At 41.5% G+C, this 20535-nt stretch overlaps 1 protein-coding gene across 4 annotated transcripts; it reads left to right on the top strand.

Annotated features, from left to right (window-relative positions):
- The first annotated feature begins 663 nt into the window (after nucleotides 1-663).
- Nucleotides 664-19077, top strand: EBAG9 (estrogen receptor binding site associated antigen 9). Of its 4 annotated transcripts, none has more exons than XM_035125303.2 (7): nucleotides 664-892; nucleotides 10272-10369; nucleotides 12772-12850; nucleotides 12979-13137; nucleotides 14217-14324; nucleotides 15872-15963; nucleotides 18566-19077. In XM_035125303.2, exons 2-7 carry the CDS (start codon nucleotides 10287-10289, stop codon nucleotides 18684-18686), a joined length of 642 nt encoding a protein of 213 aa, XP_034981194.1. In that variant the 5' UTR covers nucleotides 664-892; nucleotides 10272-10286; the 3' UTR covers nucleotides 18687-19077. The 4 variants fall into 4 exon arrangements, with proteins under 4 accessions (XP_034981194.1, XP_034981196.1, XP_060133644.1 ...); XM_035125305.2 differs by lacking the exon at nucleotides 664-892 and adding an exon at nucleotides 1163-1184; XM_060277661.1 differs by lacking the exon at nucleotides 664-892 and adding an exon at nucleotides 5019-5048.
- The last annotated feature ends 1458 nt before the right edge of the window (nucleotides 19078-20535 follow it).

Below are 20535 nucleotides of genomic sequence, written 5' to 3'. Positions count from 1 at the left end.
ATAATGTGCCACTTCCCAAACCGATTGCCAGTTTATACACTTGCACGTGCCTATGTGTAAGACTGTCTCAAGGCAAATCTTTAAAAAATGTAGTATAAACAGTGACAACTGGGAAACACTGGCCTGCAAGCGCTGCAAAATGTGCTAAGAGGAAGGCACGCTTGGCAAATCAACTCCCGTCCAGAAACCAATGTCCCCAGTGTGGAAGGATGTGTGGATCCAGAATTGGCCTCCACGGACTCATTGTTAAAAAAACCGTGTTTATGGAAGATAATCTTATCTTACTCGGCTACGAGTGATCGCCAAAGAAGAAGAATAAGTAATGATCTGTGTCAGTTTTAAAGCCATCCGACTCCCCCCCCCCGCCCGATGTTTTTAAATTGCTGGAGTGTATTAAAAATAAACATGTTAATGCTGCATTTTTCTGTCACCCTGACAGCTAATTTTCTTCCGGCTATGTATGCCAGTCAATTTTAAAGCCCCGCCCATCTCCCCCCCCCGCGCGCGCCTTCCTCAGGCCAGAGCGCGAGGTGCCGCCTCGGAAGGCGGCGACAGCACAATGAGGCGCTTGCGCAAAACGCCTTTTCCGCTTCCCGTCTTCCTCCTCGCTATTCTGCGCCTGGTTGGCCGAGAACGGTGGGGCGCGGCCGGAAGAGGCGGGGCCGAGCTCGCGAGCGGGTCTCCCAGGTGACAGCAAGGCCGGGCTGGCGGCGACGGCATATGAGGGAAGCAAGCAATGGCAACGGCGGCAGCAGCAGCGGCGGCAACGGCCACGTCTGAGCGGGAGGCCGCGTCCGCCCTTGAATGAAGGGAGCCCGCGGTCGCCGAGGGAAGCGGCTTCCCCTCGGCTCGCGCCGCAGCCGTCGTGTTGCCTCTTCTCCCGCTGGACAAGGTGAGCGGGCGCCGGGGAGGCGCCACTGCCCGCCCTGGAGCCGCTTGTCCCGGGGTGTGTGTGTGTGTGAACTGGGCAGCTATTTCCCCGGCTCGGAGAGGAAGCAGGCGGGCCCCGTCCCTCCCTCGGCCCGCCTGCGAGCCCTGATGGGGCGGCCGCTGGTTGGCCAGCCGCGGTTCTCTCTCTCTCCCCCCCCCCCCCCCCGCTTCCCAGTGGCGGCTCTTCCGCCGGAGCGAGGAGTTCCAACTTGGAAGCCCCAAAAGGTGTTCTTTCCCCCTTCCCACCTTGTAAAGTAAGAGTCGCAGCCTGCCTCGCGGGGTTGTTGTGGAAAGCCAGCGGGAGGTGTTCTGCGGCACCCCTTTTTCAAAAAAAAGGAGCTTCATTCGGGCATGTGCTTTTTGCTTTATGAGGGGGGTGGGGAGAAAGAAGAGAAGAAGAATAATCTTTATTTGCATCAGCCGCTAGCCATAGCAATAAAATAAAATGTACTGAATATAGAGGTAGAAACTTAGCTATAGAAAATACATTTTGGGGTTTTACATCAGTAATCAAATAATAAATCTTATTATAATTGCGCCTGCTAAAAACCTTGCAGTTTTTGCTGTCACCTGATCATCTCGATCTGCTAAAAGGAAAGACATAGTAGCAGTGGTTGAGTGACCCAGCGTGGACAATAATAGAGGGGTAATAACCCCGGCCCTCAAATCTTTATAAAGAGTGCAAGCCAGAAGCACATGAGTAACTGATGCAATGCTGCCATCTCCACATGGACATAACCTTTTTTCCGGTGGAATTTTTTGAAATCGACCCTCAAGTCCAGCCAAAGGCAGTATATTCAATCTTGCGAAAGTGAAAGCGCGTCTGTATTTTGGAATTGTTAAATTTTGCAAATAGGATGCCAAAGTATCAAAATGATTAGGCAAAAAATAATCATACCATGGACAAAATTTCCTTATTGTGGCCAAATTATTCTGTCTCTCGATATCATATAGACGCTGTCTAATTAAATTATTTGCTTTGCTGAAGCCCAGTGTTAGTAACTGTTGTGGTGATAAACCAGAAAAGTAAAGCTTTCGGTGGACAATTTTAGTCCAAGCACTCTCATGACAATCTTGCGATGCTAAGGGTAGAAGGCCAGTGGGGTTTAAATTTAGGCAAAGCCATGCAGGAATTGCGACTGAAGAATCCCCAACACATGTCCATCCAACCTCTGGTTAAAAGCCTCTTGATAGATAGTGCAAGTAAACAGGGAGCGCGCACGCGCGCGCACACACACACACTCTCAATATGTTAGTTCCTGAGGTCAGTGGGCAAATGAAACTGGAAGGAATAGAGGCAGGGATAATGGCAGTAAAGTGTAAACATATGGAGAACAGGGTTGCAGCAATCTAGCGGTGTTTATGGTAAACATCCTGGCACTGGTTAGTTAATTAGCATCTGTAGTTGAGTCAAAGGCCATAATCTCGTTTTGAAGTTCAATTGATAAGCTTGGTTTTCCTTTTGTGGGAATGAGTTGAGTAAAAGTTGGAAGCGGCTGTAAACCAGTGATATTTGTAGTTCTTTGTAAAACATTGCTTGCCACTTGGAACCAAAACCCACCTTTTTAAAAAGTTTGGGGTGCCCTCTGACATATGCAACTACCATAGATAAAACTTCAAGCATTAAGGGATGTTCATCACTAGATAAGTTATAGTTCCTCTTGTTCTTTTGAACTTTTGCTAGGTCTACATACACGCATTACTTGTGAGATTGCCCTTTTCCTCAAAGAAATAGAGTTTCTGGTATCACAAATTATGAGAACTATATCTAGAGCAGTGTTTTTCAACCTTTTTTGGGCAAAGGCACACTTCTTTCATGAAACAAATCACGAGGCACACCACCATTAGAAAATGTTAAAAAAATTAACTCTGTGCCTATATTCACTATATATAAAGTAATTCTCCCACGGCACACCAGGCAACATCTCGCGGCACACTGGTGTGCCGCGGAACAGTGGTTGAAAAACACTGATCTAGTGATAGGGAGAAATGACCTTGATCATGTGAGATGCAGAGAGAAGCTCCTTTGCTGTATTTAATGCATGTTATACTGGATGAGACTTCAGTCAAGTCCAGCATGGTTAAGCTGGTCAAAGAAGGGGTCACTCACTGTAAACTGTTGTATTCACCTAGTATTTGAGGAGGAAAACTCCATGTTCAACTGCCCAGATGTCTTTACTGCATGCCTGTTCCCCTAGATTTGATTCATAATAGCACCTCGAGCTGTATAGTTTATTATTCTATTCTAAATAAGTTTGAGTTATGAGATTGACTCTTAAGTCATGGGCATGTCATATAGGCAGTTAAAATTTTAGGATAAGCATAACAGTTACTTTGTTGCAAGTCTTAACTCTTTGTTTCTAGAAATATTTGCAACCCAAACATGTGTATGTTTACTGGGAAGCAAGTCCCAGTGAGCTCAATGGAATTTGATGTTGCTTGGAAGGGAAACTAGCTATCACTCATGGGTCTTGGTAATTGTGGCTACCAGATTTTTTGTTTTAAATGCAGGGTCATATATTTTAGATTCCGTTTAAATTGAACAACTTGAACATTACACCGTTGACATTTAAAAGGCAAAGCTTCTACTTTATGCATTTGATTCACTCTGGTTGTGACACATTAGGAATGCTGGACATGGGTGGGAGTTGCTGTTTGAGGAATAGCCATTTTTTGAGCAGTATGAGTTGACATTTGTGACATTTTTTTTTTTTTTTTGCACCCATGAAAATCCACAAGAGACGTTCATATGCCTAGCATACGTTAGGGTATGTAGTCATGATTACTACTTGTATTGAAAAAATTAAGTGTTTGCTATATTCAATCTATATGTTTTATCACTTTGAAAAAGCAAAACACCTTTTGGCCCCTAGATTAATTTCCAAGCTATCTGGCAGAGTGGCTAATGGGGATAATACAGTTGTCCACATATAGCACCTCATAGTCAATTTTGACTGGACTTAACCATGCAGGGGTCCTTTACCTTTACTCTCTTATGAGAATGAGGGGTTATGAACCATATTTTCTCTTAATTGACAAGGGTTGTCCCTTGCTCTTAACAAATTAAGTATGGTACTATAGTGCTAAAGAAGGATTTCTATATAGCTAAATGCGGTAAACCAGATAACAAGGACAGGCAGAAAGTAGGGGCAATGCCTATACTTTGAAAGTCTCCTTTCTTTTTACTGGGACAAAGGCATAACTTGCAAACCTCTTATCATATATTTCCTTTATTTATCTTTGCTCTACATGAAAAAGCTCCAACCATTGCGTCCTTCACTTGTTAGAGGAGTTGCTTCAGGCCCCTGCTAATTTTGGTTGTCTTTCTGTGCACCTTTTCCACCTCAGCAAGATGCAGTGACTGGAACTGTGCACAGTATTCCATATGAAGTTTGATCATAGATTTGTATAAGGCCATTATGATATTGGTCTTTTTATTTTAATACTTTTCCTATTCATCCCCAGCATGGATTTTGCCTTTTTCATAATTCGACATGACTTCAAGATTGCTTGCCTGAGTAATAGCCACCAGATCAGACCCCGTCATTGTATATATGAAACTAGGATTTCCTTCCCCAGTGTGCATCACTTCATGCTTAACTAAACCCCATTTTCCCTTTTAGTGCCCATTCAACTCTTTATTTGGAGCTCTTTATTATCCCTTTTCATTTAATCACCCCATGTAATTTGGTGTCATCAACAAACGTGGCCACCATATAGTCTAGCTCTCTAAACAACCTACAACAGACAATCTTAAAGAGGTTGTCTGGTTTCTGAGATGACAAAGGGAAGTCCAAAAGGGTGGCAAACACTATAGGCCAAAGACTTCAGTTTTAACTGAAGGGACAAAAGTGAGTAGGCTGGAGAGAATGCACTAATTGTGTGTTGCTTTGGCAACCAAGATGAACTTTTCTTACATACCTGAGGTATGACTTGTGAGGACTTGTGCAGAGAGTTAGGGGCCATTTCACTTCAGAACAATCTAGGAAAGTAGCGTAAGAATGAAGAAGAAGAAGAAGAAGAAGAAGAAGAAGAGGAGGAGGAGGAGGAGGAGGAGGAGGAGGAGGAGGAGGAGGAGGAGATAATAATGAGACTGGTGGACATAAAATCATAGAATTGTAAGTTGGAAGAGACCCAGCTTACAATTCAACCCCCTGCAATGCAGGAGTCCTGCCCACAGCTGTCTCTGGGTGAGCTCAAACCATTAACTTTCTGAGTAGCAGCCAGATGTTCTCTTGGGAGCTAGGATTCAATGACAGGGGCTCACTTAATCTGAGATACAGTATGCTTAAGGTACATGGTAGGACAACCTCCTTGCAGTGGTGAGTCTTTAAATTGTGGAAGAAGGTAGAAGGACTTATTCAGAGACAGATGCTGTATTTTCAGCCCTTTTTTTACATACTCTGAGAAATGCTAGCTCCAGAACTTAAATTAGTACTAGTATTTATGGTATCTGAAGAAGTATGCATGCACACAAAAGCTCATACCAATGACAAACTTAGTTGGTCTCTAAGGTGCTACTGGAAGGATTTTTGTTTGTTTGTTTCTAGTATTTACTAGTTCATTGCAGTGTACATTAGTAGCCAGGTAAGGGGGAGGAGCATCATGAATGTCTGATTGTTCTAAATTTATGTTCTTATTTTATAATGCCACTCTTATCTGGTTGCTGTAACTGGTTGGAGCTCTTGGTTGAGAGAGATTATTTTCATGGCATTTAACAGTTGCATGCTTGTTAACTCTGCAGAATGCATTTGAAGCCTTGTGATTTTCAGGGTATTGCTTCAACGTCCGTTACTAATAGATACTGAATTTATCCCTGAGAAGATACGGATCACCTAAATTACCACTTCTGTTTCCATCCTCTTAGGTGTATGTGAACCCTTTGCTTATTGAGGTAACTGTGTTACTATAGGGTTATATCCCCCCCCCCCCCCCCGGTTCTCAGTTGGTGTCAAATTGTTTTGTCTTTCTTTTTTGGGTGGGGGAAGAATTGTGGGTTGTATCCAGCTAAATCGGGCATCCCCAAACTGCGGCCCTCCAGATGTTTTGGCCTACAAATCCCATGATCCCTAGCTAACAGGACCAGTGGTCAGGGAAGATGGGAATTATAGTCCAAAACATCTGGAGGGCCGAAGTTTGGGGATGCCTGAGCTTAAATCATTATTGAAGTAGGTCTGTAGAAATAAACAGTTTTAGGTTAGCCATGTTCATTGAATTTAGTAGCTCTACACTAAGTATAACTTTGTTAGATTCAACCAGTGCTTTTTTTCCCTGGGGGTACGCAAGGGTACGCATACCCCTAAACATTTTGTGAATCTTTGTACTTTTGTCCATTTACTGTATTTATTTTCCCCGATTTTAACTATAAAATGGTGTTTTTCTTGAGTCAAAATGAGAGTACCCCTAAACATTTTTTAAAGAAAAAAAAAGCCACTGGATTCAACCCAAAGTGTGAAGATAAACTTTTTTTCTTTCTCAGGGAGAACTCCTCTCTCTTGGCCTCCAAACCTAGGCATGCTTCGTTGTAGTAAATATAATATAATACAAGCATACTTAGTTGAAGTGAATGAAATAATGCTTTTGACATGGGTTGGTTTCCATTTATTTTATACATTACCGGTAACTCCAGTCCAGGAGAGCCTAGATCTTCGAATCTACAGATATCTTTTTAGAGGGGTTATTTGTCCTGCTACACCTTATATGTGCATGGTCAGCTTCTTTATACATTTTCCTTACTGACCTTTATAAACCCTTGTACAGTTGAGTTACAACTATTTAACTTGTGTGAATTCAGCTTTATGTGCTTGGCTGAAAAAAGAGGGGTGACCTTCCGGAGGGAGGGGGAATGTTGGCAATCTCACAATACTTTGAAATGTCTTTAGAAACTTCATTGCTGTGCCTTTGACAGAACTTTCTACAGGTAGATAAGGTTGGTGGATGAAGTTGGAGTTCCATGTGTAACCCCTTCTTCTTCATGGCAAGAGAGTAACAGGACAGGATTGCCTGCCTGCCACTATTGCCTTCCATCATGTTATTTACTCTTCTGTTCTTCTTGCCATTTACAGCACACTTATGATATATTATGCACACTTATGGTATATTATGGGATATGAGGATATGCTTCAACCTCATGCTGTCTTAATAAAGTTATTTGTGGTCATAAAATGCAATTCCTATATAAAGTTTGCAAGAATAAAAAAAAATATAGGCATTGTGACATACAGACAAGACCTTGTTAGATAACAAAATTCCAAATATGCTGTAAAGCTCCTGGGAGGACTATACAGTAGTTTCTGTATAATAGAATAGATTTTGGGTTGCAGGACTCTCGATTATTTCACAAAATTGCACTGTTGAAGCTGAAATGGTGATAGTTATTATCTGAGAATTATTTTTCTAGGTCTGAAAGAATTCCTTGATGGTTGCTGGCAGCTCAATCCCTGCTCATGTTTACTTACTTTTATTCCCAGGTGAATATGTACAGGATTGCAGGCTTAGTGTTGCATATCGTGAGAAAATGTAGGGTTAACAGACTTCATGGTGGAAGTAACAGTGGCTGTTTTGAACTGTAATAAACTCTTGATGAGAGCCAGAATGGTAAGCGTTATGAGCTGTATGTTTACAGAGTGGGAGTACAGGAGAAAGTTCATATTTGTATTTTCCAGTTTAAGTCTGTCTGTGAATCAGACATAGAAAGAACAAAAATACTATTCATTGCATTAAGGAATCAAATGTAAAACAGAGTGTATGATTGACTTTTCATTAATTAGTATAAACTTCTTTTAAAAATTCAGATTAGCTTCTTGTGAATCCCTGTTGAAGTGCAGTGGAAACTCACTCAGTTGATAAACTATGTTGAAATAGTCACTCAGTTGATAAACTATGGCAAGTAAGGATTGCTTCCATGCAGGGAATATTTTGTCGGGGCAGAGAGGTGGTTCTTTTGTTCACTTCAGGCTGTTAATGCGTCACAAGTTACTAGCATAGGTTTGTGTGGGCAAGCAGGCAGGTTAGTAATTTTTTGTGACTTTTAAAATTAATAGTAAGTTGAATGCCCTGATGCTGCAGTTACTGAACTATTTGTGGAACTTGATAAAGAAGAGAACCACACACTTGGATTATAGTTTTTCCATTTTTATTTAAGTGTCCTATTCCAAATTATCTTTGTGGGGCTTAGGGAGCGAAGTGCAAAGGCTTAATCAAATAAAGATGTATGTTAGAAATGTCAATTATCACATGTAAAAAAAAATAGAAATAATATGTAAGCCTTGTTGTGGGGGTGTACAAAAAGTTTTATCAAATATCTAGGCCACTGATTATGTGCCAATTAACTATATAACCTGTTAAAACAAATAGTGATATAGTTTCCCTGCTTTGTCCCTCATTGTGACTGCTAGAAGCCAGCTCAAATTCAAAAGCTTCCTGAATTGTGCAAATCATTGAAATGATAGCTATTGGTATGCACTCAATAATACACAAAAAGTAGATTGAACCATTCAGTTGAAATGGTCTAAATTTAAAACACTATGAAAGGTAACATCTGTTCTATATAGCTAACATAATAATGACAATTCAGAGGCTTCCTATTTTATTCACATTTCCTTCTATTCAGCACAATTGTAGGCCTGAAGAATCAAGCTTAAAAAAGAGTTCTATGAACTGCCACAACATTCATTCAAAAATTTAAAAAAATAAAGGAACGTATATCTACTCTTAGCTACTAGAACTGAAAACAAATTTCAAAGCTCCTAACAGCCTAATAATGATTCTCCCCCCTTAAGTTGTTGCACTGTTGTTGGCTTTATTTACTCTGAATCTTCCTCCTCGCGCGCCCCCCCCCCCCAATGACAGAAGAAGATAAGGATTGCTCTTCCTACTTAGTCCAGGTGTAGGACTTGACTTTTCAAATCACTGTGCCCACACTAGATGAGAGCAATCTCCTCCTGTCTTGCCTACTTTAGGGGCAGGTATGGCCATATAATTCCATGTCCTTTTTTCATTAATTCCTATCAGCCATTCGGTTTGTTGATTCTGCTGATTCTTCTGTCTCCCTGTTGCTTCACTAACTCCTTGCACCGTCTTGGTTCCTGGGAACCCCAACCACCTGGGTGTCTCTTCATTTGGGGAGAGGGCTATGCTCATCACTTCCCCCACCCCCCTAGAATAGGGCAGCGAGGCAACAGTTATCATGGAGGCAGTATCCCTCAGGGAGATGAGTCTTGCTCTTTCCCTGAATTTGTCGAAGGAATGATCTAGTCAGGGCCAGTCTGGATGCCGCCAGACTCATTAGTGAATGGGTCCAGGAACCAAAACCCATTTCATCAGGTGGCTGTCCATCTCCTGGCTGTCATCCTCCAGGGCTCTGGGCATTGCTGAAACAGCCATTTGGCAGGCAGATTTACCGGGGGGGGGGGGGGAGAGGCTAGCTCCAGCTAGGGGTGGGTGATAATGTATATCAAAACATCAGTTGAAAAGCGGTTTGAAGTTCAGATTGCAGTAACGGTTTCCAAATTTTTGAGCTGGCCAATCCCTGTTCACTCCCCAGCTGCCACCACCGCAGCGCATTTCATTCCCGGGCGATGCTTGTGCCCCGCAAGGCTGCCCAATGCTTGCCCACACCCTCCCTCCCTCTGCAGCTCAGCCACTGAGAGGGACGAGTGTGATCTGGCTGCAGCACATGCCACACTTTCTAGAAAACAGCAGATTCACGGCGTGTGCAGCGAAAAGTCCTGCTATCAAGCCATGCATGTTGCTGGGAAGGACCGAAGTGCTTTAAAAAAAGAGCGGTTCCTGTTGTGCCGAAGCTGCAAGCCTGCCTGCCTGTGCCTTTGCTCAAACAAGTGGGCTGCCTCAGTCCTCTTTTCCTCCACAGCCCAGCCACCCTCCCCTATTTCAGACATCGTGATATATTGCAATGGTTAGATGGTAATTAGGAGAGTAACTTATCTCTTCCACCATGCCTGAGTCCTCAAAGAACACTCTTTCCACCCTAAGTTCTGCCACTGGGTGCAGCAGATTCTGAGGCAAGATGTGGAATCAGGCAGTTTAGAGAACCCACCTCTCCCCTGGACCTATTCAATTCAAGAGGCTGTTTATAGTTTGGCTTCTTAATATCTGCTTTCCTTGGTAAAAAAGCAAGACTTGAAGGTGACCTGGGGGGGGGGGAGTAAACTCATGAATTCAGTGAGCATAAACATAGAAGGGCTGCCTAGGCCTAGTTTGGATGTTACAGCCAAAGAGTGTTTTAGGCAGTGGGAATGTGCTGGCTTTGTTCCTGCATCCATATGGTAGTAAAAAGTTGTGTAATACATGTCAGCATAATTGTATTAATTCTTTTGCAGGTGAAGACTTTCACCATGGCCATTACACAGTTCCGTCTTTTTAAAATTTGTACCTGCCTGGCGGCAGTACTGTCTTTTTTTAAGCGCTTAATATGCAGGTAAATAGCTTCTCTTGCATGTGATTTTGGTTTAATTGTAAGGTTTTCTCCCCTTTTCATTTGTGAAGAACTTTGTTTTCTTATTTAATTTCAGGCTGCGTAAAGCTTTGCCTTGATTTGCATGGTTACAGGTTTAAATGAATTTTACCGAAAAGAGTTTCTTTAGTCTACTAAGAAATAGCCATGACAGTTGTTTTAAAGAACCTACTTTCACTTCTTCTTTTTCATGTCATCTATATAACTTTTTTCTGAAACTTCTGGTGTAGAAATGTTGAACAATTTTTCTTCTGGTTTGAAATGACACTTTTAGCAACATAGAAGCTAACAATGTAAACATTTATTTGGAAAAAACGAAATGCTATGCTGCAAAAGCCACAGAGAATGCTGCGACACCTTAAAGCCACTTATTGTGGCATTAGTGTTTGTGGGCCAGAGTCCACACCTTTGAATGCATGATAAGGTCATTTTAATTAGCTGACATATCTGCATTACCGTCCTGGGCTCCTATGGAGGAATTAATTAAATAGATAAATTCCTAAGTACAGAGAGAAGGGTAAAAAGTCTTCCATTCTTTGTTAGAGACAAAGTTAAGCAGTTCCAGGGAGCAGTAGGTGTCACAATACCTTTCAGGAGTGGGTCTTACCAGAGCTAACAAGATCTTGTATTCATGTGATTGGATTTTCTGTCGTCAATATTTGTTTGTTTGTTATTTGCATAAGCATAGCTAGATAACACTATAAATAAACATCAAATAGAAACAATTTCAGAAAGTCTGTGCAGCAGTAATTACACTGGTCTAAGGTGCCAGTGCATCTTTATCTGTTACCCCCCCCCCAAAAAAAATGGACAAATTGAGGCATGCAGATAGAATCATAGCATTGGAAGGGACCACAAGGATCATCTAGTCCAACTTTCTGGAATTCAGGAATCTTTCGCCCAAAGTGGGGTTTGAACCCATGACGCTGAGATTAGGAGTCTCATGCTACCGACTGAGCTATCCCTCTACTACTCATATAAAATGTAGAGGTATGTTTGTTGCTTCTGTAGTGTTCATTCAGTAGTGGTTCTATGAACTTTAATTTGGTTCAAGATTGAACCTTGAAAATACAGGTGAAACTCGGAAAATTAGAATATCGTTGAAAAGTGCATTTATTCCAGTAATGCAACTTATTATTTTTTTATTTTTCTTTTAATTTTTACAAATGCTTTCTTTTGGAAATTGCACAGTAATAAAACAAATTGTTACAATAATAGAAAAATAAACAAAAATAAACATCGCTATTACATTTCATTAATTACATTCCATTTATAATTGACCCTCCTAATGACAAATAATTACAATTGCAACAAATAAAGGCTTGACATATCTTGCTTTGCATGTCATGCATCTACCTCATATATTGGTTTCACCTTATAAGTTGCATTACTGAAATAAATGCACTTTTCGACGATATTCTAATTTTTTGAGTTTCACCTGTATTTAACACTTCACTTAAAAATTAGAAAACAAAAGTGCAGTCCATGTCAAGATTTTGGTAGTTAAAGAATAGTTCCCATTCCTGGCAAGCCTCCCTTATTGCTGCCTCTGGCTTTATACTCACTCACACACACACACACACCCTCAGAATATAAATAGTGAGAAGCATGCATGCAATAAAGAATGTTAAACACTGTTCCATCTATTTGGGCTGCATAATTCAAGAAATTTAGCAAGACTTTATCAAACTAAAGACTCGAAGCTGTGTCTTCCAGGCACGGTTCTCTCTTCAAAGTTCAAAGTTCTTTACACACTTCAGTACCTGTGTTTTGGTACAGAGAAGCTATACAGGCTACTGCTTCAGTTAATGTACAAACACAAGGATTTTAATGGCCAGATTCCACAGGAGGAAGAGCAATCGGAAAAGGAAGTGCCCTCTTCTTTTTATATATTGTAAAGCGGGGGAAGGCAATAAGATGCTTTCCTAATGGTATGGACACTAACTCCATCAGCCCCAGCCAGCATGTGCAATAGTCTAAGAGAATTGTAGTCCATACTATCTAGATGGCATCACACTGTATGTGTTCCCTTCCAAATCACAGATACGTAAGCAGGAGTCTGTACCTTGGTGAGAAGTAGTCAGGTATGTTGATTCTTATGAAGGAAATCACATGATCAGCTGAGAGACATCTACAACAACTAGGATAGTAGTGGGAGGTTTAAATTAAGATAAAGATATAGACCAGAACTTCTTCAAAAGCAGCTATTAATCTTTGCTTGTTCACACAAAAGTTACTAACCTTTTCAATCCACTCCATGTTCACTTAGCTACGTTCAATCATTTTCTTTAACATATTTAGCCTTACCAATAGCTCTTAGTGTTCGTGTTTTCAGAGCTAAGAAGATCCCTGCCTTTCTTTTTCAGGACTGGAAGAGGGCGAAAACTTAGTGGAGATCAAATAACTTTACCAACTACTGTGGATTACTCGTTGGTTCCAAAGCAGGTAATCCCTTTAAATGTCCGTGATTGAACAATAACTCCAAGTGGCTCAGTCAAATATACCGGTAGATTGTTGTTTATGAGTGTCAAGCTGCAAATAGAAAGCTGAAGTCTCACTGTTTTCATCTTTAGTCAGAAGTAGAAGACTGGACTTCGTGGGATGAAGATGCACCTACAAGCGTGAAGATTGAAGGTGGCAATGGCGATGTGGCCAATCAGCAAAATGGTTTGGAAGAAATGGAGCCTGACTATTTTAAGGACATGACGCCAACAATAAGGAAAACACAGAAAGTAGGTTTCAAGCATGCATAACACCAAACATCTGAAGAAGTGTGCATGCACATGAAAGCTCATACCAATGACAAACTTAGTTGGTCTCTAAGGTGCTACTGGAAGGAATTTTTCTATTTTATTTTTATTTTGTTTCTACTACGGCAGACCAACACAGCTACCTACCTGTAACCAAACATTATGTAACATCTTATAAAGTAGTCCTTATTAGTATTTGGTGCAGAGGAAAATTCTTTGTGTGAATCAGCTGTTCTGGTGCATTTTAGTATTGTAATGCAACAACATGGTTGCATGTGGCAGAGGGATAACATGCAAAATTAAAAGTGTTACAATACTCCATCTTGATCTCTTAACTGGTTAGTCTGGGTTGCTACAAGTACAGCAGCATGAATAGTTACATTATTGCTGCTTGTTTCAAATTTTGGAGTCTCCGGAGGAAGCTTACTCCTTTCTGTAGCTTAGAACAGGTGACTGGCTTGTATGTTTACTGGCAACAGTATGATACCAAGGGAGTTGGTGCAATTAAGCTTTCCAGAGCAGCGTTGACTCGGTTCACGAGCCTTCATAAGCTTTGGTTCTGTCTCTTTTCTCCTCCTTGGTATGCACAAAGAGGAAATCATAAGCACCTTTTCTGTTTTAAAACAGGCCATGGGGCTCTGTTTTGCCCAAACATGCTAAACACTAGTTTGTTTAAACTCTAGTTACTAAACTCTAAACCAGCGTTACCAAAGTTTGGACATAATGGTAAATCATATTTTAAAAATGGATGCAGATGCTTCTGATCATTTGGCTGCAAGAGGTTGGGAAAGGAGAGTGAGCAGCATACGTCTAAAGGTCATGCAGAGTAGTTCATTGTTTGGGAAGTGTGGGAATGCCTGTGTGCCCGAGTTTCATTCCAATTCACAGATGTGCAGGTGTGAGTCTACCTTATTGTCAAGTAGTCAGATATCATATTATCATGAGGCATGATTCATTGCGGCCACAGTAGTTTAATTAGCTGAAAATCTTGCAATTCATTTTGTTAATAATGGAGGTATTTATTATGTGTTTTCTCTTTCTTCTCCAATGTTATATTTCAGATTATAGTTAAAAAACGCGAACCCTTAAGTTTTGGGAACCAGGATGTCAATGCAGGATTTTCTAGCAGATTAGCAGCTACTCAAGACACTCCTTTTCTTCATCAATCTGTAAGTATCTTCTCTGTACTCATCACTTTCTGTGTTTAGATAATGTTTTCTCTCAGAAGAATCTGTAACTATTTTTGCTTTTTCAGAGGCAGGTTGTATTGTTGGAATGTCTCTTAAGGGTACTTTCCAGTGCCAGATTTCCAAAGGCAGCACTTTGTTTTAAAGAGTGTATCTTGAAACCTGTTGATTATATCACTCCTACCTGTACTCCTACCTCCCATAATACAAAAGACCTGCTAAACTGCAAAATAAAAATGGTTGAACTGCCAAAGCCTCATCCTTCCAAGCATTGACCAGCTATTTTGGTGGCTTGTTGTAGAGTAGCTTCAGGCATTGCTCACTACACTTTCTTTCCTGCTTATTGTTCTCCATGGCACTGGGTATAATTATGTTAGCCCAGCTGCTGTATTGGCTGATCCAGTCTGCTTCCCCAGCTTTCAAATTGTAGGATTGATTCAATTCATTCACTTCCCCCTTAGCCCCTATTACAGGGATGTCCAAACTTTTTTCAAAGAGGGCCAGATTTGATTAAGGGAACATGTGTGAGGGCCAACCAAAGGACCGACCAAAGGTGTTTACCTTTTTTTTAGGATTGAAGTTGTTATTGGATTTTACCCAAGGAAATAAACTGCCACAGGGGCCAGATTAAACTGACCGGTGGGCTGGATTAGGCCCCTGAAACAGACTTTGGACAAGCCTGCCCTATTACATGCAACAAGTATTTCTATCAATATTAAGAACTAAACCAGTGCATCCATTTGTTCCCTCTATCAATAAATGTGGTAATTCTCCACTACCCCTCATGAAAAGGATGCGATGCAATAGACAATTGCCCATAAAAGGAAGTGGTTGTCAACCCCCCCAAGCCTGCCAAAAGGCTCCCATAGGTGTCAAGGGGGCTCTGCTGAATAGGGTGTGTTGTGCTCAGTGGGGGAGCTGAGGGGAAATCAGGTGGAAGCACCTTCTCTGAGGACTTCTGCAGTTCTCCCTTTCCCCCTGTTCTGAAGCCCACCCCATTCAGCAGGGTGCTCCTAATCCTTGGAAGATGCTGAGGGAGGAGGAGCAAGAAAACTCACCTTGTGCTAACCCCCTTTCTTGGGAACATTTCTGGATCCAATCCTATATATCATGCCTTTGGTTGACATAAATTTAGGATTTCATGTATGTAAAAACTAGGATGTGACAGAGACATCTGTGATAGTTTGTTTTGTCTGCTAGTAAAAACTTCAGGAGTTTTAGACAGATGTTTCCAAAGGGAATGTTACAATCTAGTGTGGCAGGAACATGGAAGAGTGATGTATGTACAATTAAGGAATTAATAATGTCTTGGCCAGCACTAGAAAGCAGAAAATGCGTCTGTGTTTTAGGAAGTTCATTCAACACATGGCTGTCTTCATTAAGCACTGTGGAGAGTGGTAGAGTTGCTGTTGCCTAACTAGGATTCCATTCCTATAAATAGGATGACAAATGTGGAATAATAGTTTTCTGAGATTTAGCAAGTTGATTCTCTCTCTATAGATGTGTGTTGAATTCTTGTCCTTTTCCAGCCAGAACTGGGAGACTTGGAGACATGGCAGGAAAACAGAAATGCTTGGGAAGAAGAGGAAGATGCCTCCTGGCAAGCAGAAGAGGTTCTTAGGTAAATTTGCACAATCTTATAATTGGCTGTACTGCAAGTATTTGCTGTTAACTAGCAGGCATCGATTCAGGGAGGATGCACTTTTAATCGTGTTTGCATGTAACACTAAGCTATAGTTCAGGCATCCCCAAACTGCGGCTCTCCAGATGTTTTGTCCTACAACTCCCATGACCCCTAGCTAACAGGACCAGTTGTTGGGGAAGATGGGAAATGTAGTCCAAATGGAGGGCCGAAGTTTGGGGGTGCCTGCTATAGTTCATTGTTATATGAATGCTTGTATGCTCCTCCCCCACCCCTTTTCCTTTTCTGATACAGTTATGAGCTATTGGAAGCTATTGGGCCATTTACACTGGCACAGTGAACTTCAGTGCATGCAACAATTACGTCAGTAGACTGATTAGCACAGAACACTGGATGCAACCTGTTGCTTGTTTTTGAACAGAAGCATGTTCAAGCGGGTGTTTCATTACACATGAATCCTGAACTGTAGTTAAATTTTAATTGTGGCTTATAGAAACCAGCAAGCTTCATAAGCCAGGGTTTGAAATTGGCTTGTGGTGAGTAGAAAAGGAAAGCCGCTCACCAGAGGGAGTGGGGAGTGTGCAAGTTTAAGGTCACCTAAGCTCTTAACTGTACTGAGCACAGCATTCATATAAGAGAATTAAAAAATACAGTGGTACCTCGAGTTACAAACGCCTCAGGTTACAAACGCTTCAGTTTACAAACTCCGCTAACCTGGAAAAGTTGCCTCGATTTGAGAACTTTGCCCCAGGATGAGAACGGAAATTGTGTGCTGGCGGTGCAGCAGCAGCAGCAAGAGGCCCCATTAGCGAAAGTACGCCTCTAGTTAAGAACAGTTTCAGGTTAAGAACGGACCTCCGGAATGAATTAAGTTCATAGCTAGAGGTACCACTGTAAACAAAAACCCCAAGTATAACGAGGCAATACAATTACTGTGAAGATCCATAATAGTAAAATCATTGCAATTTGAAAAGCCCCAACACTTTTGTGAATTTAATACTGGAATGCTGTTCCCAGTGCTGCTCACTTGTAACATATCCAGAGCATTATGCACCAGGCCAAGAATTTTCTATTCACCCAGGCATTTGATTGCTTCTGTTTAAGGCTGTTTTCTGCACTTAATTTGAACATTTTATAGTTTGGTTCTATTTTCTTCTACAATCCGCTTTTGCAGATTTGGTTTAAAATCAGGATAAACATTATGGACCCTATGCAGTGCTTCAGTTCTGCTGGCATGATGAACTTTCATGCATGCAGTGGGGCTTCCTCTTCTCTCCGCCCATCCCCAGATGTTTGAGAGCCCTTCTAGAGCATATTTTGGGGTGTGCAGAGGGCGGAGAAGAAGTCTCATTATACCAGTGGAAATATATTGAATGGAGACCCTTTTATTTGCTCACTTGATTTTTTAAAAAATACTATTAATATAAAGTGGAGAAAAGCCCATATTCAGGGTCCAACTCAGCTAAGAGTTTATGAATGACAGCTTCTGCATACCTTCCTATTGCATACTTAGTCAGCACAAGAACCCAAATAGTGTGGTTTGTAGGCACAAGAGGCCAACTGCCTAGGAGCCACATGTACACCATCTTTCATGATGGAAGAAAGGCGGAATCAGCAGCGTTTGCTAAGGATTCCACTTCATCTAAGTTGCTGATAAAAATGTTGAAGCATAATTTTTTAAAAAAATAATAATGTTGAAGCGTACTGGACAGAATGCTACAGCGTTTCATTCAAAATCCCATTCTGGTTGGTGGAGAAGCATTGATGAGTGCTGTTTACGTATGGCTGTAAAGATGAGCAGGAAAGGTCGTTATAAGATACCTTGGTTCTCAAACAGAAGCCGTTCCGGAAGTCTGTTCGACTTCCGAAAACGTTCAGAAACCAAGGCGTGGCTTCCGATTAGCTGCAAGAGCTTCCTGTACTCAGTCGGAAGCCGCAGAAGGGTGTCAGATGTTCAGCTTCCAAAAAAAGTTCACAGAACTCTTACTTCAGGGTTTGTGGTGTTCGGGAGCCAAAACATTCGAGTCACAAGGCGTTCGAGAACCAAGGTACAACTGTATACGTATGAGATCTTGGCAAAAGAGAATACCGGTAGTTTAAATTGTCAGAAATACTGAATCCTTAAAATAATACCTTCCCTAGCCACCAGAGGGCTCAGTATACATCTAAGCCTCTCCCATTCTTGATTAAAGAACAATCGTAGTTCCTTATATTTTGGTTTCTTGAGGATTAGTGTTAATGCCATGGGTGGTTTCTCATGCCATAGTCAAAATACATGGTCCGAAATCTTACCCAACTGCCACAAAGGGGTGAATTTTACTTCAGACAATGCTCACTTCTGTTTTACCAAGCTTACGTTGGTTAACATGTTACATTGCTTAGCTCTAAATTGTATTGGAAAGTAGATTATATTTTGTGGGTAGGCCTCTATTGGTCCCATCCCAGGCAGCCATTAATTCTGTGTCACTGTATTTGTGCACCTTCTGTATACGGAAATCATTTGCATCCATTAGATGGAAAGTCATTTCCATCTTTTGCATCCATTGATGCAATTCTATTTATTTTTTTTGTCAAATTGCAGGCAGCAGAAAATAGCAGAAAGGGAAAAAAGGGCAGCTGAGCAACAAAGGAAGAAAATGGAGAAAGAAGCACAGCGGTTAATGAAGAAAGAACAAAATAAAATTGGTGTGAAGCTGTCCTAACATCATTTGCCTTGGTCTCACGGAGCCAGCAGTGGGGAGAGAATTCAGCTTCATCATTTTGTATTGATTTCAGTATTTTTTGAACTCCAGCTCACTACTTATTTCAAAGCCATCTTGGAAGAGACGGTTGGTTCTTCCATAAAGCAACTGGACAGTTCAAACAACGACAGCATCATCCCATTTAATCCCATCAAGATGGGACAGTGTTTCCTGCAGAAGCCCTATCCCCGTGCACTCCCACTGCGAGAAGAGCTGCTACTTCATAAACTCTTCAACTGCCTGTTTTGAAGCTAAAGGGAAAAAGGGTGTAAATAATTGAATGATGGCAATCTACTCTATTGTCTATTATGCTTATTACGAGAAAGGTGTGTAATTAAATAATTTTAAAGAACGTGTTGCTTCACTGCTTGTTTTCACAAAACCCTGCCTTTACTGCAGTACTAAGTGCCTCATTATAAATTTTAGGGAAGCCAGTTAAGCTGACGGTGTCATACGTAGAAGGATAATTTGCTTAAGGCCAGCCATGGTGTAGATAACTTTTTTGTTTCTCTGTGATGCATCATAATGGCTTCAGGCAAAAGCGTTCCAAGAAGATGTTGCTATCATCTTGCTTTGTTCGATGTACTTGTGATGATGTTTGCTTTCTTGCATCTTTAAACTCCCAAGACAAAAGCCCTGCTGGAAGGTTAAGCTGAGATAGCAACTTCTACTTCCCAAACATAGGCAACAGGTGTCTGCCTGCTTTCATGAAAAATTCCAGAACTGCTTGGGTGATGATCTAGGCATTGCTTATGCAGATTAATATATCATTGGCTGCTTCTGAACTTTGAAATCCAAGTTTTAAGGGCACAAAACTCCATTGATATGCTGAAGTCTCAGGAGTGAGGCAATTGCATAAGTCCCGGCAGCCAGATGGACTGTACTCCAATGCATGCGATCAGGTTTCTTCCAGCTCAAGTGCAAAGAAGCCTTTCCTTTCCTGGTAATGAAGGGTTATTGCATCTATGCCAAACATCCAAAACTTTGAAGAGTGTGTCACATGGAAATATTGAGTTGTCAGATCAACTTGAAGCTGGCCTCACTAAGGAAAAAATGGGCAGTTGATTGCACAGGAATGAATTGCTCTAGTATGTATCGCTTAATTTAGCATGCTGAGCCAATCCTTGGGCTGTTTGTCAAAACTGAAGGCAGCTGGAAAAACTTATATGGACTCCTGTTTTCCCAGGTTGCTTGCTTAGGAACTCATTCCATGTTTAACTTGCCACTTCTGAAACAGGAGCATTGGTGCTTGTGCCGAGGGCCAGCCTACATTTTACCTTTGTTGTGTAGATAAACGGAGGTAAGATTCCTACATTAGATTTTAATGTGTATCACTGGCCCTATTTTTCAGGTTGGCTTCCATATCAAATATGTTGGGAGTGTATAAGCAGAGACATGGGTGGTTCTGTGGCCTAAACCACTGAGCCTCTTGGGCTTGCTGATCAGAAGGTTGGTGGTTCGAATGCATGACTGGGTGAGCTCCCGTTGCTTTATCCCAGCTTCTGCCAATCTAGCAGTTTGAAAGCATACCAGTGCAAGTAGATAAATAGGTACTGCTGCAGTGGAAAGGTAAACAGCATTTCCATGTGCTCTGGCTGCCATCACGGTGTTCCGTTGTTCCAGAAGCAGTTTAGTCATGCTGGCCACATGACCAGGAAAGCTGTCTTTGGACAAACATCGGCTCGCTCAGCCTGAAAAGCGAGATGAGTGCTGCACCCCATAGTTACCTTTGACTGGGCTTAACCGTCCAGTGTTTCTTTCCCTTTCCCTTTATAAGCAGGATAGTCACCCATTACAGGAAATATGTAAG

Source organism: Zootoca vivipara, chromosome 8 (assembly GCF_963506605.1).
Source record: "Zootoca vivipara chromosome 8, rZooViv1.1, whole genome shotgun sequence".
NCBI classification, from domain to species: domain Eukaryota; kingdom Metazoa; phylum Chordata; class Lepidosauria; order Squamata; family Lacertidae; genus Zootoca; species Zootoca vivipara.
This window is presented reverse-complemented; position numbering and strand designations above follow the sequence as displayed.